Source organism: Monodon monoceros, unplaced genomic scaffold (assembly GCF_005190385.1).
Source record: "Monodon monoceros isolate NGI ecotype Baffin Bay Population unplaced genomic scaffold, NGI_Narwhal_1 Super_Scaffold_18, whole genome shotgun sequence".
Taxonomy (NCBI): Eukaryota; Metazoa; Chordata; class Mammalia; order Artiodactyla; family Monodontidae; genus Monodon; species Monodon monoceros.
Genome location: NW_021703774.1, coordinates 65,283,436 through 65,303,007, shown reverse-complemented (window position 1 = coordinate 65,303,007; position 19,572 = coordinate 65,283,436). Strand labels below are relative to the sequence as shown.

The 19,572-nt window shown below is 40.5% G+C and overlaps 1 protein-coding gene across 1 annotated transcript in view; it reads left to right on the top strand.

The window, feature by feature from the left end:
* The first annotated feature begins 20 nt into the window (after positions 1-20).
* Positions 21-19,572, top strand: part of LOC114897868 (Fc receptor-like A) — a 33,732-nt gene continuing 14,180 nt past the window's right edge. Inside the window, exons 1-6 of the mRNA XM_029226930.1 lie at positions 21-344; positions 952-1,074; positions 3,280-3,336; positions 5,295-5,332; positions 5,448-5,536; positions 18,713-18,799. Coding sequence (XP_029082763.1) covers positions 26-344; positions 952-1,074; positions 3,280-3,336; positions 5,295-5,332; positions 5,448-5,536; positions 18,713-18,799 — 713 coding nt within the window. The 5' untranslated portion in view covers positions 21-25. The remainder of the gene's footprint in view (positions 345-951; positions 1,075-3,279; positions 3,337-5,294; positions 5,333-5,447; positions 5,537-18,712; positions 18,800-19,572) is intronic.

Below are 19,572 nucleotides of genomic sequence, written 5' to 3'. Positions count from 1 at the left end.
CACACACAGTGGCCCACCAGTAAGGATGGTCTGGGTCTCGGATTTGATTCAAGACCTCCTGGGTCCTGGGGTCCCTTTGTGTCTTTCAGACTGGCTGCTGCTCCAGACCCCTAGCCTCGTGTTCCAGGAAGGGGAGCCCATCGTGCTGAGGTGCCACAGCTGGAGAAACAGTTCTCTGAATAAGGTCATATTCTTCCAGAATGGAAGATCCAAGACGTTTTCCCATCTGCATTCCAACTTCTCTATCCCACAAGCAAACCTCAGTCACAGTGGCGAGTACCACTGCACGGGATTTATCGGGCATACAGTTCACTCATCACAGCCTGTGACCATCACTGTCCAAGGTGGGAACTCTGTGCAGATGAAAGGAGGGGAGAAGAGGGGTTAGACATTTAGGGGTAAGGTCACATGGACCTACAGGGAGATCTGAGCAAACCTGGGCTCTGGGGCAAAGGGCAGGGGCATGGCACCTTGCTAAGTGCTGGCCAGAGCTCGGAGCCCTCAGTTTCCAGGTGATAGGTGACAAGGCTGTTGTTCCTCTTTGAAATATAGGCCCCATCACACCAAGCCCAACAGTGGAACAGAGCTCTCTCACTGGTGCAGAAGTTCTCTAAGCGCCTGGACATTCCTAAGAGCTGAGGTTTTCCTAATTTCTTCTCATGTCTCATGATATGTCCATTCACTCTCAAAGGCATGGCATGTCCTTGACAGTTCAAGGCTCTGCTGGGTACAGTGGTGGAGGCGTCAGGTTCACCCTCCCTGCCATCCCCGAGGGCTAAGAGGAACCCTTCCCTCTGCCTTACACACTCAACAGCGTGCCTTCATTAGATTAGCAGAGAAACGTGGGTATGGGAGAGGCACAAGCCCAGTTCCAGAAATCCTGTGCAGGTGAGGTGGAGGGGGGAAGTGAGTGTTGTGTTGGAGGAGGGACAGGACGCCCGTGTTTCCCAGGGTCCAGCTTGAGCAACTCCTTGTTGGTGACGATAACGGTGGCTGTAGTCGCTTGGATTGCTGCAATGGCTGTTGCTGGTGCCATAGTAGCCTGGTTCTGCCTCAGGCGAAAGAAGATTTCAGGTTTGTGCCTCCCCTCGGTCCCTCTTGTTATCAGTTCCTACTTAGTCAAGGCCCTAACCCCAAACATTGCTAGAACCCTTATCTTTGGGCTAGAGAATCCTTAGCATTCAAATATAGTCCCATATTTTATTCATTCATTCATTTAACAGGCCTGAACAAACTTGCTTATGTGTCAAGCACTGTGATAGACTCTGTGGATGATGCCAGGATAAAGATGTTCAGTCTCTGCCCTCAGGGAGTTCATAATATTGTGGGGAAGACTGAAATGCAAATAGACCAGTATAATTAGAGGGGATAAGACCAGTATTAGAGAATGCAAAGGCTGTGACGGGGGACAGAAGAGCTGGCGCAACCCAGCATGGGCCGGGGCAGTTAGAGAAGGCTTCACAGGAATGCAGTGTTGTGTCGTGACTGAAGCACACCTGGTGGGGCCAGACTACCTGAGTTTAAATCCCAGCTCCTCGGCTCACCAGCTGGATAACGTTGGGTGAGTTATGCAATATGTTGAGGAGATGGAGTTGGTGTATTAATTTAAGAATATGCAGATCATGACCTGCTGAAAGAGGAGGCACAAGCCACCCACATGGGCTTGGCAGCTCCCTCAGTGTCTGATTTCACTTCCCAGATTGGGGAAGTGAAAACCCCGGGGTCATTTTGATTGAAAGTACAGTTTTGGTACACTCACACAAAGGAAGTAGAGTCACAAGACTTGCTACTTACAGATCCCAGAAATGGGAAAGGGGGTGGCAGTCCTCTGTCCCTGGTCATGGGTGAGCAGGAGAGAGAGAGCAGTGTAGCAAGCAGCTACTACTTATAAAGTGATTGGGGCGGAGGACACTGTTTTGCGGGCTTAACTCTAAGTGGTTATTTTAAAAGGCGCCCCAGGAAAAGCAAAGCGAAAACTTATGGCGGGAGTCCTAAACTCAAGTCCTTCTCTCAAACGTTCCGATTCTGGGTGTAAGCAGGTTATCATACTGTAAAATGCCTAGGCAGCAGCTCAGGAAAACAAAGTTGTTTTTTCAGGAAAATAAAAGTTGTTTTTCTCATCACATTCAACTTCTCTGTGCCTCAGTTTCTTCATCTGAAAAATGAGGCCACGAATAGAACCTACCCCACAGGGTTATGAGGGTGAATGAGTCGGCAGCTAGCAGACAGCAAACATCACATAGTATGAGTTGTTATCGTTACGGAGGAGGTGATGTTTGAGGGTAGCAGTTAACCAGGCAAAGAGGATTAGAAGAGCATTCCAGGTGTGGGGGCCAAGACATGGAAATGAGAAGCATTGTGGCTAGGATGGGGATCATGGAAGAGTAAGGAGGTTGCTGTAGGCAGTTTGATGCCATTGAAGCCATAAATTACGAGGCAGAGAAAAAGGAGAGATGAAGCAGGGCAGAAGGATGTATTCCAGGTCATGGAATCCACGTAGGCTACCTTTGAAGAACTAAGCTGTATTCCAAAGGGGCTGGCAAGAGCACAGGAGGGCAGCAACCACGTCTCCTTGTTTTGCGCTCTCCCCCGTCCGCCCCCCGCCAGCACCTCGCACATGCTTGCCACGCAGCAAGCTGGTCAATAAACATTTGTTCACTGACTGATCAGCTGAAGAACTTCAACTCTCGGAAAGCAGCCTCCTTCCCCCTTAGTACTAACGTAAAAGAGCCGAGAGAGAAGGGAAGGTGTCCTACAAATCTAATAAGCAAATGGTCACGATTCATAACACTGAAAAGCTAGCTTGCTGGTGAGAGAAAGCGCTAAAGATATCCAGATACAGAGAAAGTAAAAGGGAGAAAAGACTCAGAGCCATTGTCAAAGAGAAAATAATACTGATACCTCACAAAGCACTTTGCAGTTGGTTCATAGCCAAGACCTCAGTTACTGGTGATAAGTAAATGTAGAGATTCAGGGAGAGACACCGAGAGGGAGAAAGAGGTGTTCTTTAAAAGGCAGAGCAAGCTTAAGAAAGATGCAATAGAATGGCCTTTCTGACAGTCCCAGGAGTCCCTACTGTTAACCTAGCCAACTTACATCTCTCTAGACCAGCCCTTGTACAGGCTAGAGCAATCCCTGGGGAGTGGGGAGGAGAGGAGGTGTCTGTGTGGAAGAAGGATGTGTGTTGCTTCTAACCCAATCTTGCCTCTGGTCGTCCTTGGTCCTGAAGACTCAGGTCCTACCCCGTAATCCTACTAACCTCCTATGTGCCCCTCCTAGCTCTCCCAGGAACCCTTGAGCACAGGGAAATGGGAGAGACCCTCCCTGAGGAACCAGGTGAGTGCAGCTCCCCCCCTGGGGGCTCAATGACACCCTGCCTTGTGCATCAAGAAGCTGCTTGTGTGAGTTCTGCTGGGAGCACAGGAGAGGGAGGGGGCAGTGGGCAGAGGGCAGGGGCTCAAATCTCTTGGTCAGTTCTGAGACTAACTCCTGGGCCTAAAGAGGACCTCACTGGAGACAAGGAGAAGATGAACACCTGTCCCAGATAGAGAGGCGAGGGCCTTGTCCGAGTTTCTGGGGTCAGAACTGCTGGGGATTCTTCCAGAGCAGGACATCAGAGATACTTAGGTCTTTCTGTGGAGCTTTGGAAGAGCTGGCAGAGGACTGGGGTTAGACGCTGTAAGACTAAGGCAAATAGAATTAAGGGGATAAAATTCTAGAGGAAAGGAGAAAGAGCCCTAAGGAATAAAACCTAGATTTGCTGCAGAGTCTGTCTCTGTGGAATGATTGGGTAAGGGTAACAGGGCTCAGCTCTTAGTGAAACATTAAGAGGAGATTTCGGCCTGAGAAAGTTCTGGGGTACCACGTGCCTTAGTGCGCTTTACTCTGTGGGCAAATCTTGGTTCTAATGCCCACTCGTGTAGGCTTATTAAAACGCAGGCCTGGCCCTAGCTCTGTCACTATCATAAAATGGAATCTTGAGTGTCATTCCCCCTCTTGGGGTTTAGTCACCTCATTGAGGAGATGAGTGGGTTGGCCTGGGTGATCTCTAAGCCCTTCCAGGCCTGACATTCTGAGAGTCAGTGACCATCCAAGCCCTGGCCCAAGTGGGAATGTGTTAAAGGAGCAGTAATATTCCAGGCGACTTCCTGACTGCAGTTAAAGCCAGAGCACGAAGGAAACTGGAGCTTTCTCTGGGGACTCCCAGACAGCAGAAACGGACAGGAAAAAGAAGCCCTCGAGGACTCCACCTCAGATGGCCGGAGTATGACTCACAGCAGAGCCAACAGGTTTGAGAGCTTGAGCAAAATGGCACAGCTGTCCGGATGCGCTTTGAGCAAGGCCCCTATGTCCTGTGGCCAGGCCAAATGGGGATATGGACCAGAGTCTTCACCAGGGCCAAAGTGCCGTAGAAAAAAGTGCAAACACAAGTGGATTAGCCATTTTGATGTTTGCTTCTACCTACACTGGCATAAATATATTTCACAAGGCATTTATTTCGCAGGAAGGCATTGGGGCTGATGGTTTCCCAAAAGGCACAGCTAAGTTGCCAGGATGGTTGAGGGATGCATTAGAAGGAGAATTCAGGACGTGGTTTGTTCCAGAAGCTGGAGCATGGCACACAGGGACTCATTGTGTCCTGGAGATGAATGAAGACACTAGATGCATTGTCTCAGACTCCCTCCCCACTTCCTGAGGAATGCTGCTTTGCAGTTACTGAGGCTGCTTTTCGCACTGGCAAAGTGAGTTTACTGGCAAAAACATGAGGACATTTGGATGTGTTTTAGATCTTTACCAGGGAGAGTACTGGCTGGGTTGCTTGCTTCCTTCTTTCTTTTCCTCCAGCCTCCCTTGCTCACTCTCACTCTCGTGCTTTCTTTCTTTATGAGATCAGGGAGTGTCAGATTCTTCAAAGTTCCAACAGAGATATACTACATCTGGCCAATGTGGAAAGGCCGCCATCTGTGGCTGGCAAACATCTGGATTACTTCACTCTAATACCAACACCCCCATCTCCTCCCCAGTATATCTCAGATCCCCGAAGCTGCCTGGTTGCTTTGAGGAAAACTCAGTGATCCTCTGAAATGAGTGCAGCACAAATGAGCGCCTCCCTCTGCTGGTGTGGCCCGTGCGGGAGGCCATGTCTGGGATACCAAGGGTGGGTGGGGGATGAAGCTTTTGGCCTGCAGGCCTGAGTTGGGGATCAGTGGTCCTCGCCTCAAGCCTGGTCTGGGCCTCAAGCAGCAGCGCGGGTAGGCAGTGCCCCCGCTGATCTCTGTTCTTTTTGCCCACAGCCAATCTCACTGATGCTGAAGAGGCTGCCAAAATGGAGGTGAGCCATCCCAGCCACATGCTTCTCCTTCTCCTTCTCCCCTGCCGCTTCTTCTGTTGCCTTCATTCTTGTGATCTCTCTGTGGATCCCCATTGCTCCTTTCTGCTTTCTCTAGGCTGAGAATACAGTCACCTATTCACTTCTCTCGTATCCGGAAGTTGCAGAGGAAGAAACAGAGTCGCCGGATTACCAGAACCACATTTAGTTTTCATTGTCTTGCCTGGGACTTGGGGAAGAGAATCAGAGAGGCCAAGATCTGGTGTCTTCTGTCCTGAATTCCTCTGAAGGAGGAGAAGAGGATGCTGCAGTTCTAAAGGAGAATGACTCTTCCAGAGTTATCTATGTGAATCCTAAAGCTCCCTGTTTTGAAAGCCACAGACGATATGGTCTCAGATAACTGAATGCTGATTTCTTCTGTGCTTCAGCACTTCTCGCCATCAGGACTCTTCTGTTATACATCCACAAAGCCAGTGAAAATTACCTTTATTAAGAGATTGTAGAAACATGGGAAATGCTTATGTTACAGGTTACATGAGAAAAATTAGATAAGTGTGTATGATTTCAAAAATGTTGAGATAGACTAACATATGCCAATATATTAAAAGTGATTGTTTCAGGGTGGTGGAATTATTGGTGCTTTTCATTTTCTCTGTTAATTTTTCTGTACAGATCATATATTACTTTTATAATAAAATACTACACTAACAACATTACCTTTTAAACACTGTACCGGTTGGAGTGTAGACTGATTCGGGGTCTGTTTCTTTTCAATGGTAAGAATCTTGGGAAGGTAGTAATGGGTAGGAAGTGAGGGAGAGAAAAGATTTGGAGTGTAGGACGAGTACCCCTCTTCTAAAAACTGAATATCCGTCTTCCAATGAATTTGTGTTCTTGTTTTCATGTCTCCTTCCCCTTCCTCCCATGACAAATAAACACCAGTTCTCAGGAAGCCAAATTTCAGATGAGTCCTCAGTGGAGACTGCTGACTCTGCCCTGCTGTTCTCCTATTATAGTTAACAGAAGGATGTGAACTTCTCAGAGAAGTTCCCGGTAGGTTAGAAACGTGACTGACAGCTTCGTTGGGAGTTTGGTTGGTGCCCTTGGAGAGGGCTCCTTTTCCTGGGACTCTAAGAGCTTCAGTGTGCAACATTCTTGCAATCAGGATTTAGTAGCTTCCTTTGTTGGGTAGTTTCTATAGCTTTCTATAATACTCACATATTGTATTTCATACTCACACATCGTTATAATAATAAGGAATAGTAATTGCAATTACTGGGTTATTGAGGGGCTTACTTTATGCCAAACTACATGCTTTAGAATTAGAGCGTTTAAGAGTATTAGCCATTCATAGTTCTTCTTTTGCGATTTTCTTGCTCACATACTCATGCCCATTTTTATAGTAACCATGTATGTCCCTTTATTTATACATTACATGGTAGCAACTTATTTATAAGTAAATTATTTTACTCTGCTAAGTTTTAAAATAAAATTAAAATACAGATAAGCAAAAAAGATAACTAAGATTACCTATAAATTCACAAATCAGAAAGAATCAATGCTAAGTGTTTTTTTTGGTTTTAATACTTTTTTATTGAAGTATAGTTGATTTACAATATTGTGTTAATTTCTGCTGTACAGCAAAGTGATTCTGTTATACATATATATACATTCCTTTTTAAATATTTTTTTCCATTATGGTTTATCATAGGATATTGAATATCGGTCTCTGTGCTATACAGTAGGACCTTGTTGTTTATCCATTCTGTATATAAAAGCTTGCATCTAATGCTAAGGTTTAAAAGATGTCAATCCACATTCCTGTCTATAGCAATATGTATAAGCATATGGATCACATTAGATTTTTACACATAGGCAAAAACTCATTGTGAGCATGAAAACTCAAATAATACAGAAATATAAAGAGGAAAATTGAGAGTTCCATTTTGTCCTTGCCCCCCCATCCCCATTCTGTTCTCCCTTCAGTGGGTAACCACTGTCGAACATTTGGAGTATATTTGTTTTTTTTTTTTTGATACGCATCTAATACATATTTATAGTTTTTTTAAGACCATAAATGGGACCACACTTTACATATGCTTATGCATTTGGGTTATTTTGATTAATAGTTTATTATGGAGCTCTTCCATGGAAGTATTTTTTAAGGTTTATATAGTATTCTATAGAACAATTTCTATGCCATATTTTATTTAACCAACATTTTAAATATTAGCACTTTTTCATTGTTATACACAATACTTCAATGACCAACATTCTTGGATGATTATTTTGACTACACGTGTATTTCTGCAGGATAAATTCCTAGCAGTAGAATCAGTGGCTCAAAGGATACTCTCATATTATCTTTAAGAAAGCAGTTTACATGTCCTCCCAAAGGAGGACATATTAGGGTACCCATTTCCTGACCCCCTTGTCAATGTTGAGTGTTTTTAATTTTTGCCAATCCAATTATAATGGACAGTGTTCCTATCCAGCATGAACTTCCCCTGATTCCAGTAACAGAGCCTGATTTCCCTTTGACTAAATAGCTCTACCTCCCCTCAGTCCAAGTGGGTAGGTGGGCTGACTTCATGCCTGATTTTAGAGGAGAACATGCGCCCCAAACTGGGTCAATCAGGAGCTGTTTCCCTGGAATTTAAATCTTGAGCAGAGTGACACTATGACTGAAAACAAGTGAAGTTCATTCATCCCAATAGCACTGCCCAGATGGGACTAACTTCCTACAGCCCTGAATTGGCCCTGTTTCTTACAGTTTCTAAGATCCTTCAACTTCCTTTTATATCAGTTAATTTAGATTTGATAGAATTCTCCTATAATATCCTATGGGCTTGATACCTTTTTTAGGATAGACCTTTGACAAACTTTTTTTCCTGTCATTATTTGTCTGATCAAGCTTTTCTAACTCTTTTGGAGTCAATTTTGAAAAATGTTACTTTCCTAGAAAATCATCCATTTTATTGGTATGCAGCTGTACACTGTATTTTCTTCTATTTTTTGGTAATAATTTGCGTCTGTACTTACATCCCCCCTCTCGTACCTAACTTTTGGGCTTGCTTGCTTTTCTGTCAGATGATTTCCGCTGGAAATAACAGGAAATCTGATTCAACTTGGCTTAAACAATAAGGAAATGTATTATCTCACACAACAAAAAGTTCAGAGACAGGGTGTCTCCAGTGCATCAGGACTCTGGATCCGCTTTTCTACAATCCTTTGGGCATTGCCCTTGGCCTAGCAGCATGATGATTATAGCAGTTCCAGGCATCACTCCCAAAGATCTATAGGAAGAAGGGACTAACTCTCTCTTCTATGTGTCTCTTTCTTAAGAGTGAGAAAACCTTTCTCCAGCAATCTTCCCATCACATCATATTGGTCAGGAATGGGTCACATGTCCATTTCTAAATCAATCACTAGAGGGGGAATAACCTACTTTAGCTTAATCATTTTGAGGTGGAATACTTTTTTGAAGAGTCAACCACCTTGACCATTATATCTGTTTACCTTAATCAGGCTTGCCAAATGTTTGTCTGTCTTTTTTGGTCTTGTCACAGCTTTGGACTTAATGATCAAGTCTTTGCCTTTTGTTTGTTTTCTTTTCTTTTTCTTTATTTCTTTTTTCTTTTTTTGGCCACACTGTGTGGCATGCAGGATCTTACTTTCCCAACCAGGGGAAGGTGGAGTCCCCTGCAGTGGAAGGCGCCCCCTGCAGTGGAAGGTGGAGTCTTAACCACTGGACCACCAGGGAAGTCCCCTTTTTGTTTGTTTTCTAATGTAGTATTTCTTTCTTCTACTTTCTTTCTTTATTTTTAAAATATTTATTTATTTTCTTTATCTATTTTATTTTAGTTTTTTTGGCTGCATCCGGTCTTAGATATACATGGCATGCAAGATCTTTCCTTGTGGTGTGTGGGCTCTTCGTTGCAGTGTGCGGGCTTCTCTCTAGTTGTGGTGTGCAGGTTTTCTCTCTCTAGTTGTGGTGTGCAGGCTCCAGGGCGTGTGGGTTCTGTACTTTGTGTCATGCAGGCTCTCTTGCTGAGGTGTGCGAGCTCAGTAGTTGTGGCGCACGGGCTTAGTTGCCCCACAGTATGTGGGATCTTAGTTCCTCGACCAGGGATTGAACCGGCATCCCCTGAATTGGAAGGAGGATTCTTTACTAGTGGGCCACCAGGGAAGTCCCTCTTCTACTTTATTTGGATTTACTGTATTATTCATTTATTTCTAGACTTCTAATTTTAAACAAATTCACAAAAGGCTATAACTTTTCCCAATATTGCTATTTTGGATAGCAATATCTGTTAGATTTTTTTTTTAACATCTTTATTGCAGTATAATTGCTTTACAATGGTGTGTTAGTTTCTGCTTTATAACAAAGTAAATCAGTTATACACATACATACGTTCCCATATCTCTTCCCTCTTGCGTCTCCCTCCCTCCCACCCTCCCTATCCCACACCTCTAGGTGGTCACAAAGCACCGAGCTGAACTCCCTGTGCTATGTGGCTGCTTCCCACTAGCTATCTATTTTACGTTTGGTAGTGTATATATGTCCATGCCACTCTCACTCTGTCACAGCTTAACCTTCCCCCTCCCCATATCCTCAAGTCCATTCTCTAGTAGGTCTGTGTCTTTATTCCCGTCTTACCCCTAGGTTCTTCATGACTTTTTTTTTTTTCCCTTAGATTCCACATATATGTGTTAGCATACGGTATTTGTTTTTCTCTTTCTGACTTACCTTACTCTGTATGACAGACTCTAGGTCCATCCATCTCACTACAAATAACTCAATTTCATTTCTTTTTATGGCTGAGTAATATTCCATTGTATATATGTGCCACATCTTCTTTATCCATTCATCCGATGGTGGACACTTAGGTTGCTTCCATCTCCTGGCTATTGTAAATAGAGCTGCAATGAACATTTTGGTACATGACTCTTTTTGAATTATGGTTTTCTCAGGGTATATGCCCAGTAGTGGGATTGCTGGGTCGTATGGTAATTCTATTTGTAGTTTTTTAAGGAACCTCCATACTGTTCTCCATAGTGGCTTATCAATTTACATTCCCACCAGCAGTGCAAGAGTGTTCCCTTTTCTCCACACCCTTTCCAATATTTATTGTTTCTAGATTTTTTGATGATGGCTATTCTGACCGGTGTGAGATGATATCTCATTGTAGTTTTGATTTGCATTTCTCTAATGATTAATGATGTTGAGCATGCTTTCATGTGTTTGTTGGCAGCCTGTATATCTTCTTTGGAGAAATGTCTATTTAGGTCTTCTGCCCATTTTTGGATTGGGTTGTTTGTTTTTTTGTTATTGAGCTGCATGAGCTGCTTGTAAATTTTGGAGATTAATCCTTTGTCAGTTGCTTCATTTGCAAATATTTTCTCCCATTCTGAGGGTTGTCTTTTTATCTTGTTTATGGTTTCCTTTGCTGTGCAAAAGCTTTGAAGTTTCATTAGGTCCCATTGGTTTATTTTTGTTTTTATTTCCATTTCTCTAGGAGGTGGGGTCAAAAAGGATCTTGCTGTGATTTATGTCATAGAGTGTTCTGCCTATGTTTTCCTCTAAGAGTTTGATAGTTTCTGGCCTTACATTTAGGTCTTTAATCCATTTTGAGCTTATTTTTGTGTATGGTGTTAGGGAGTGATCTAATCTCATACTTTTACATGCACCTGTCCAGTTTTCCCAGCACCACTTATTGAAGAGGCTCTCTTTTCTCCACTGTACATTCCTGCCTCCTTTATCAAAGATAAGGTGCCCATATGTGCGTGGGTTTATCTCTGGGCTTTCTATCCTGTTCCACTGATCTATATTTCTGTTTTTGTGCCAGTACCATACTGTCTTGATTACTGTAGCTTTGTAGTACAGTCTGAAGTCAGGGAGCCTGATTCCTCCAGCTCCATTTTTCGTTCTCAAGATTGCTTTGGCTATTCGGGGTCTTTTGTGTTTCCATACAAATTGTGAAATTTTTTGTTCTAGTTCTGTGAAAAATGCCAGTGGTAGTTTGATAGGGACTGCATTGAATCTGTAGATTGCTTTGGGTAGTAGAGTCATTTTCACAATGTTGATTCTTCCAATTCAGGAACATGGTATATCTCTCCATCTATTTGTATCATCTTTAATTTCTTTCATCAGTGTCTTATAATTTTCTGCATACAGGTCTTTTGTCTCCTTAGGTAGGTTTATTCCTAGATATTTTATTCTTTTTTGTTGCAATGGTAAATGGGAGTGTTTTCTTAATTTCACTTTCAGATTTTTCATCATTAGTGTATAGGAATGCCAGAGATTTCTGTGCATTAATTTTGTATCCTGCTACTTTACCAAATTCATTGATAAGCTCTAGTAGTTTTCTGGTAGTATCTTTAGGATTCTCTATGTAGAGTATCATGTTATCTGCAAACAGTGACAGCTTTACTTCTTTTCCGATTTGGATTCCTTTTATTTCTTTTTTTCTCTGATTGCTGGGCCACATCTGTTAGATTTTGATATGTATTTCTGTCATTGCTATTTGTCTCCAAATAATCTATAACTTTTGTTTTATTTCCTTCTTAACTCAAGGTTTATTAAATGAGTGTTTCATTCTGTTTGTTTGTTTTCTTTCCAAGGGGAATGAGCACTATCTTTTTTGTTGTTATTTTCCACTTTTATTGCACAGTGATGTGGTCTGTATGATTTTTCTGCATGTGAATGTTTTAAATGTGTATGTGGAGACAATGCTTTCTTTCATTTTTAAATAAATTAAAATTTTTCTGTTAAAGTAATACACACATAATTTGAATTATATAACAGAATACAAGGCATATAACAAGAAATAACTGATTCTTGTCCCTTCCCTCACATCTCCTCAGTCCTGTTCCCCAGAGGCAATCATTTTCAACAAGTTCAGATATGTAGTCTGTTAATTTATCTCCGTATTTCCAAATGATACAATATGCTATGATTTCTTGATTTTAAATGTTAGATATTATTCATTTGATTTCCTACTATAGAATATGAATACTGTTCTTATTATACCATGGTTGCTCAGTTCCCACTTTCCTTACCCAGTGCTCCAATCTAGTTTTATCACCATTTTATGGCTACTGTTCATTCCTGAGACAAATAGTATTTTCTGATTACGTTTCTTCTCCTGAATAATCTTTTTTTTCCATCTAGAGGTAATTACTGCTTCATTTTTGTCACGTGCTTAGTTTTCTATGTGCCTATTATTAGCTTTTTCCAAGTTTTTCAAAAAGTTTTTGAAGCAGATTAATGCTATTTCTCATGTGGGCAAATGCACCAAATAGTTTTTCATCTTCTTTTTCTTTCTTCTTCTTTTTCTTCTTTTTCCATCAGCAAGAAGTTTCTCCTGGAAATCTCTTTCTTTGACACTAATTTGGATTGTTTGATCTCTAAGCCCCCTGCACAGCTGTTGTCCTGGGACTTCCCTTCCTCTGTTTTTTGTATTAAACCCCTTTTTCCTGAATTTTATGTATTCCCATTTCTTGATTTACTTGGTTGGAGCAAGTTTGCCATGTGTCCTGAGAAAGGGTGTGTGGGTGATATAACAGATGCCGTTGATGCCCAACCTCATATTCACTCAACTCACCTAAGTTCACCTGCACTTGCTGGCTGGTTCAATTTCTCCTGAGAATTAAACTAAGGTAAAGGAAAATTAGTCACCTGGAAACACCTACTCCCCCTGGATATGAGAGAGGCCCTAAGTGTCTAGCTTCTCCTTTTATAGATTTTCCAGCTATCCCCTATTTTCAAAATCATTCCTGATCCACATCTTGTGTTGTACCTAATTCCTCCAATTCCTGAACTTTTCTGGGAAATTCCAGGAAAATTGTTTTGCTTCTCAATACCATTCCCCTCATTAGGGAAATAAAGTCAGTTCCCTATGACTCAATTTTCTATAACAGCATGACCAAGATTTGTGGTCACCCCAACATTGCTTCATAGATATTAAATAAAATATTATTGTTAAATGGTTGAATACTAAAGAGACAGCTTTATACCCCTGTTTATCTTAATCAGACTTGTCAAAGGTCTATTTCATTGGTCTTTTCACAGAATTAACTTTTGGTTGTTTGATCAAGTTTTTTGTTTGCTTTTTATTTTGTACATTGAAATCTCTTCCATATTTGTAATGATTTTTACTCTTGAATAATATCTCCTTTCTTATTTCTAATTTTACATTTTTTAATACCAAAGAATATGTATAAAGCCATCTATGATATTTGCTCCACTAGTCTCTTGTTTATTGTATTCCTGTGTCCACTGGAATTAAATATTCCTTAATTTCTTTTATATTTTTGTTGAAAAGCACAATTTCATCAGAGTATTTAAATTATACAAGTATTTATATCAACGAGATTACTTAAGACTTAACTATTGGTCAAATAAACTCTTCAATTTATTATTTCCACATATCCAATGAAAATCTCTGTCTTTTAATTGTGCGTGCTTTTGGTATCAAGTCTAAGAACTCTTTGCTTAGTATTAGATCCCAAAGACATTTCTCCTGTATTTTTGTAAAATTTTATTGTTTTACATTTTATATTTAAGTCCATCATCCATTTTGAGTTCATTTTTTTATGAGGTGTGAGACTTAAATTGAGGCTCTTTTTTTTTTTGCTATGAATTACCAACTACTCAAGCAACCGTCTATTTAAAAAGGCTTTCCCCATTGAATTACTTTTGCACCTTTGTCAAAAGTCTGTTGGGCATATTTGTGTGGGTCTATGTTCTGTTCCATTAGTTTATATGTCTGTTCCTCTGCCAATCAAGTCTTGATTACTGTAGATTTATTTCTCTCACTTTATTCTTTTTCAACATTATTTTGAACTATTTTTGTCCCTTTGTCTTTCCATGTACATTTTAGAATAATATTGTCTATAACTACAAAATTATCTTGTTAGGATTTTGACAGGAATTGTGTTAAACCAATATATTAGTTTGGGGAGGAATGGCCTCTTTACTATGTTAAATTTTCTTATCCATAAAACATGGTATGTCTCTCCATTTATTTATATTAAAATTTTTTTCATCAGTAGTATGTAGTTTTCATCATACGAATCCTGTACATGTTTTGTTAGATTTACACCTGTTATTTCTTTTCAGTGATTATAAATGGTATTGCATTTAAAATTCCAGAGTCCACATGTTCATTGCTAAATATACAGAAATACAATTAAAATTTTACTCTTTACCTGTGTTTTGCAAACTTGCTATATATTCACTTATTAGTTCTAGGAGTTTTTTATGAATTCTTCAGATTTTCTACATAGACAATCATCATGTACAAGTAGGGATATTTTTATTTCTCTCTTCCCAATCTGAAAGCCTTTTTATTTTATTTTCTTACTTTATTAAACTGGCTAGAACTTTTAGCATTATGCTGAGTAAGAGTGGTGAGAGCAAACATCTTTGACTTGTTTCCTATCTTAGCGGGAAATCAAGCAGTGTTTCACTGTTAAGTATGATGTTAGCTGTAAGCCTTTTATAGATGCTCTTTGTCAGGATGAGGAAGTTCTTTTCTATTCCTCTTTTTCTTTTCCTGAGACCTTTTATCTCAATGGGTGTTGATTTCGTCAAGTGTTTTTTTTTGCATTAATTGATGATCTGGGACTTCCTGGTGGTCCAGTGGTAAAGAATCACCTTCCAATGAAGGGGACATGGGTTCAATCCCTGGTCGGGGAACTAAGATCCCACATGCCAAGGGGCAACTAAGCCCGTGCACCACAACTACTGAGCTTGCACGCTTCAGTGAGAGAGCCTGTGTGCTGCAAACTACAGAGCCCATGTGCCCTGGAGCCTGCATGCCACAACTAGAGAGAAGCCTGCGCCACAACAAAAGATCTGGCACGCCTCAACAAAGACCCCACATGCAGCAACTAAGACCCGATGCAGCCAAAAGAATAAAGAAAATAAATAAATAGAATTTAAAAAATTGATAATCATCTGATTTTTCTTCTTTGGCCTGTTAATATAGTGAATTACACTGAAAAATTTTTTAAATATTTAAGCATCCTTACACCCCAGAAATAAATCCCACTTTGTCATGGTGTGTAATTCTTTTTTATATGTTGCTAAATCTATTTGCTAATACTTTGTTAAGAATTTTTGTATTTATATTCATGAGAGCTATTAGTCTGTAATTTTCTTTTTATATGCGTGTTAAATCTGTATTTGTTTTGGGCCAAGGATATGGTCTATCTTGGTACATGTTCCATGGGCACTTAGAAATAGTGTGTATTCTTTGTCTGGCTTTGGTATCAGGTAACTTCTTAAACTGAATTGGGATGTGTTCCCTCATCTTCTATATTCTGGAAGGGACTGTAAAAAATTGGTGTTAATTCTTCTTTAAATGTTTGGCAGAATTCTCCAGTGAAACCATCTGGGCCTGGAGATTTCTTTTGGGGGAGTTTTAAAGTTATGAATTCAATTTCCTTTATAATTATAGAGCTATTCAATTATCTATTTCATTTTGGGTGAATTGTGGTAGCTTGTACATTGCAAGGAATTGTTCCATTTTATCTAAGTTGTCAAATTTATGTTTATAAAATTATTTGTAGTATTTAAAAATTTTCCTTCTGATATATGCAAGTTCTGTAGTGATAGCCCCTGTTTCACCCAGATATTGGTAATTTGTGTCTTCTTTCCTTTTTTTTGGTCAGTCTTGCTAGACGTTTGTCCATTGCTTTTTAATCTTTTCAATAAACATCAACTTTCTGTATTTTTTTGTTTCACTGATTTTCTCTATCTTTTCTCTATGTTCATTGTTTTCTGCTCTTCTCATTATTTCATTTCTTCTGTTTACTTTGGACTTATTTTGCTCTTCTTTCTCTAGGTTTTGAGGTGGGAGTTTAGATGATTGATTTGAGATTTTTCCTTTTTTTTTTTAGATTTTTCTATTTTTTTAATGTAGTGGTTCATGCTCTAAATTTCCCTCTCAGCAGTACTTTAACTGTGTCTTACAAATTTTGATATGTTGTATTTTCATTTTCATTCAGTTCAGTGTATTTTTTAATTTCCTTTGAGACTTCCTCTTTGACCCATGTATTATTTGGAAGTATGTTGTTTACTTTCCAAGTGTTTAGAGATTTTTCTGTTCTTTTTCTGTTTGACTTCATTGTGTCTGGAAACCATGCTCTTTATGATTTCAATTCTTTCAAATTTGTTGAGTTGTTTTTTTGTTTGTTTTTGCCCAGGATGTGATCCAGCTTGGTGTATATTCCATGGACACTTGAAAAGAAATGAGTGTTCCACTGTTACTGGGTGAAGTGTTCTACAAATATTAGATCCTGTGGGTTGATGGTGTTGTTGAGTTCTTCCATATCCTTGTTGATTTTCTGTCTAGTTGGTTTATCGATTGTTGAAAGAGAGACGTTGAAACCTCCAACTGTAATTGTAGATTTGTCAAGTCCTCCTTCCATTCTATCACTTTTGCTTCACATATTTTACAGCTGTACTATTTGTTACATATTAATGTAGGGTCTTTTTGGTGGATTGATCCTTTTATCATTGTATAATGTCCCTCTCTGTCTCTGGTAATATCCTCTGCTCTGAAGTTTACTTTATCTGATGCTTTTGTGAGTAAGGTGGGGCCACATTTTCCCCTGTGATATTGCTGGAGTGGAGCATTCGTTGTCTGAATGTTTTTGATAATGCTGAGCTGGTCCTTTTCTAGTCATTTGGCTATAGAGAACATACTTCTGCTGGGGCTTCTTTTTTTTGGCTGTGCCATTGGTATTTCTGCGTCTCTGGTTTTCAACTCCAAATTTGAGATATAAAGCAAAGAGAAAACCCAGGGAACATACCACTGTGTCATTCTTCAGGTCCTAAAGTCTCTAGCTGTTCTACTTTCTTCTCCCCAATTTTTAAGAATCTGTAATTTTTAAGAATATGTAATGTCCAGGACTTTTATTTGTGCTTAGTAGGAAGAATAGGGAAAAGTGCCTTTTACCCACATTCCCAGAAGATGTCTGAAGCGTTATATTTTTTATATGCATACTTAAACTTATATTTTCTATCAATATATAGAGTTAATCATAGGCTATATTTTCCTCCTGAACTTGTTGTGGAGAAAAACTCCCAACCAAACTCTCCATAGGAAAAGTCTCTAGGTGGAGGAATTATGTGTGATTTTCCCTTTATTTCCTTTTTCTGTGTTTTCTACACTTTCTACAATTGGCATGTATCATTATAAATTATATTTGGAAGCTCGATGTTCTATGTGCCTTATGTTATTATTGTGAAGTAAAACCCTATCCATTTCTACATCACTTCTACTGCAAAATAGAACTTTATAGACCTTATTTTTGCTTATAGTGCTAAACAATTACAACTGCAGGTTCTAATCTGAAAAATGCATCTTCGTAACTAATCAAAGAAGTCTCAGAAAGAGATGTCCCCTCTCTCCTGGATCAACAGAGGGAGCATTATCCTTCTGCCTAATAAAGCTGGCTCAAAGAATCCAATTTGATATATTGTTAAACTGAAGACTTTGATAAGAATATCAGAAGATCTGAAATGCGTAATTCTATTTGGTTATCTTATTTCATAATTTGTTACTTGGGCAATAATGTAATTGACATCTCTGTACTCCTGCACAGAATCAACACTTATAAAATTGCTCTGTCAAAGAAGCCTATGGTTCTGCTAGATAGTCTCCTTCAACGAAGACATTGAGAGACTTATTTCAATCAATTAACAAATTACATTAATAAGTCCATGTGGGGCTGAAAGCTGAAGGCTGTGCTCTGTGCTGACAGGCCCCAATAAAGCAGCAAAGAGAAGGCAGATAGACCATCATTTGGGGCACCAGCAAGAGCCTGCTTGCTTCTGTGATGTACCTCTTGCTGGCTCAGAATAACTCTGTTTTGCTGAATCAATCTGCAGAGCTGTCACAAAGAGAGTAAGGGACTTCCCTGGTGGTGCAGTGGTTAAGAATCCGCCTGCCAGTTCAGAGGACCTGGGTTCAAGCCCTGGTCCGGGAAGACCCCACATGCTGTAGAGCAACTAAGCCTGTGCGCCACAACTACTGAGCCTGCGCTCTAGAGCCGGTGAGCCACAACTACTGAAGCCTGTGTGCCTAGAACCCATGTTCTGCAACAAGAGAAGCCACTTCAATGAGAAGCCTGTGCACCGCAACAAAGAGTAGCCCCCACTCGCCACAACTAGAGAAAGCCCACGCGCAGCAACAAGGACACAACACAGCCAAAAATAAATAAATAACAAAGAGAGTAAGAAAAAATGCACACAAATATATTGTTTAATCCTCTGTGGTCCAAGAACCTCAAGCAGTTTCACTTTCTCAAGGAGAAAGAGCCCAGGGCACTATCCTCTGAAATACTCTTAATTCATTTATTTGCCGCCAGCAATCAGGTTAAAGGAATAGTTCTGAGCACTATCTTCCAGGAATATGTGAGTTTTCTTTATGAAAATGAGGTCCATCTGGCAGCAGGGTGAGTTTCCTCATACTTCTAGTCTCCTAGAGGTAAGGAATTGGCTTTATTTGGGAACAGGGAACTGCTTCCTGGAAGACAAACAATAGCGTGAGAGGTCTCGTGCATCAGGGAGCTCAGAGCACCTTTGTACATGCTTTCTGAATGTGTGTTCTAAAACTCTAATTGTGGACTTCCCTGGTTGTGCAGTGGTTAAGAATCCACCTCCCAATGCAGGAGACACGGGTTTGATTCCTTGTCCAGGAAGATCCCACGTGCCATGGAGCAACTAAACCCATGCACCACAACTACTGAGCCTGTGCTCTAGAGCCCACGAGCCACAACTACTGAGCCCACGTGCCACAACTACTGAAGCTCGCACGCCTAGAGCCCGTGCTCCACAACAAGAGAAGCCACCGCAATGAGAAGCCTGCCTACTGCAACGAAGAGTAGCCCCTGCTCACCGCAACTACAGAAAGCCTGTGTGCAGAAATGAAGACCCAACACAGCCAAAAATAAATAAATAAATGATTAAAAAAAAAAACTCTCTAGTTGTAGGTGAAACACGCATCCAAAGAGGGGTATGTCAATTCATATCTGGCATGTCTGGAGATGTCCAGCTTCTACCTGAGCAACCTGAAGCTGGACCTGAGTGTATTCTTTCTTTTTTCCTCCCCCTCCCTCCCTTTTTCCCTCCCTCCCTCTCTCTCTCATTTCTCCCCTCCCTTCCTTTGTTCCTTCTTTCTCTTGGAAGAAATATAAAAACAAGCTAAGTCAAGATGTGAGGAGTAACT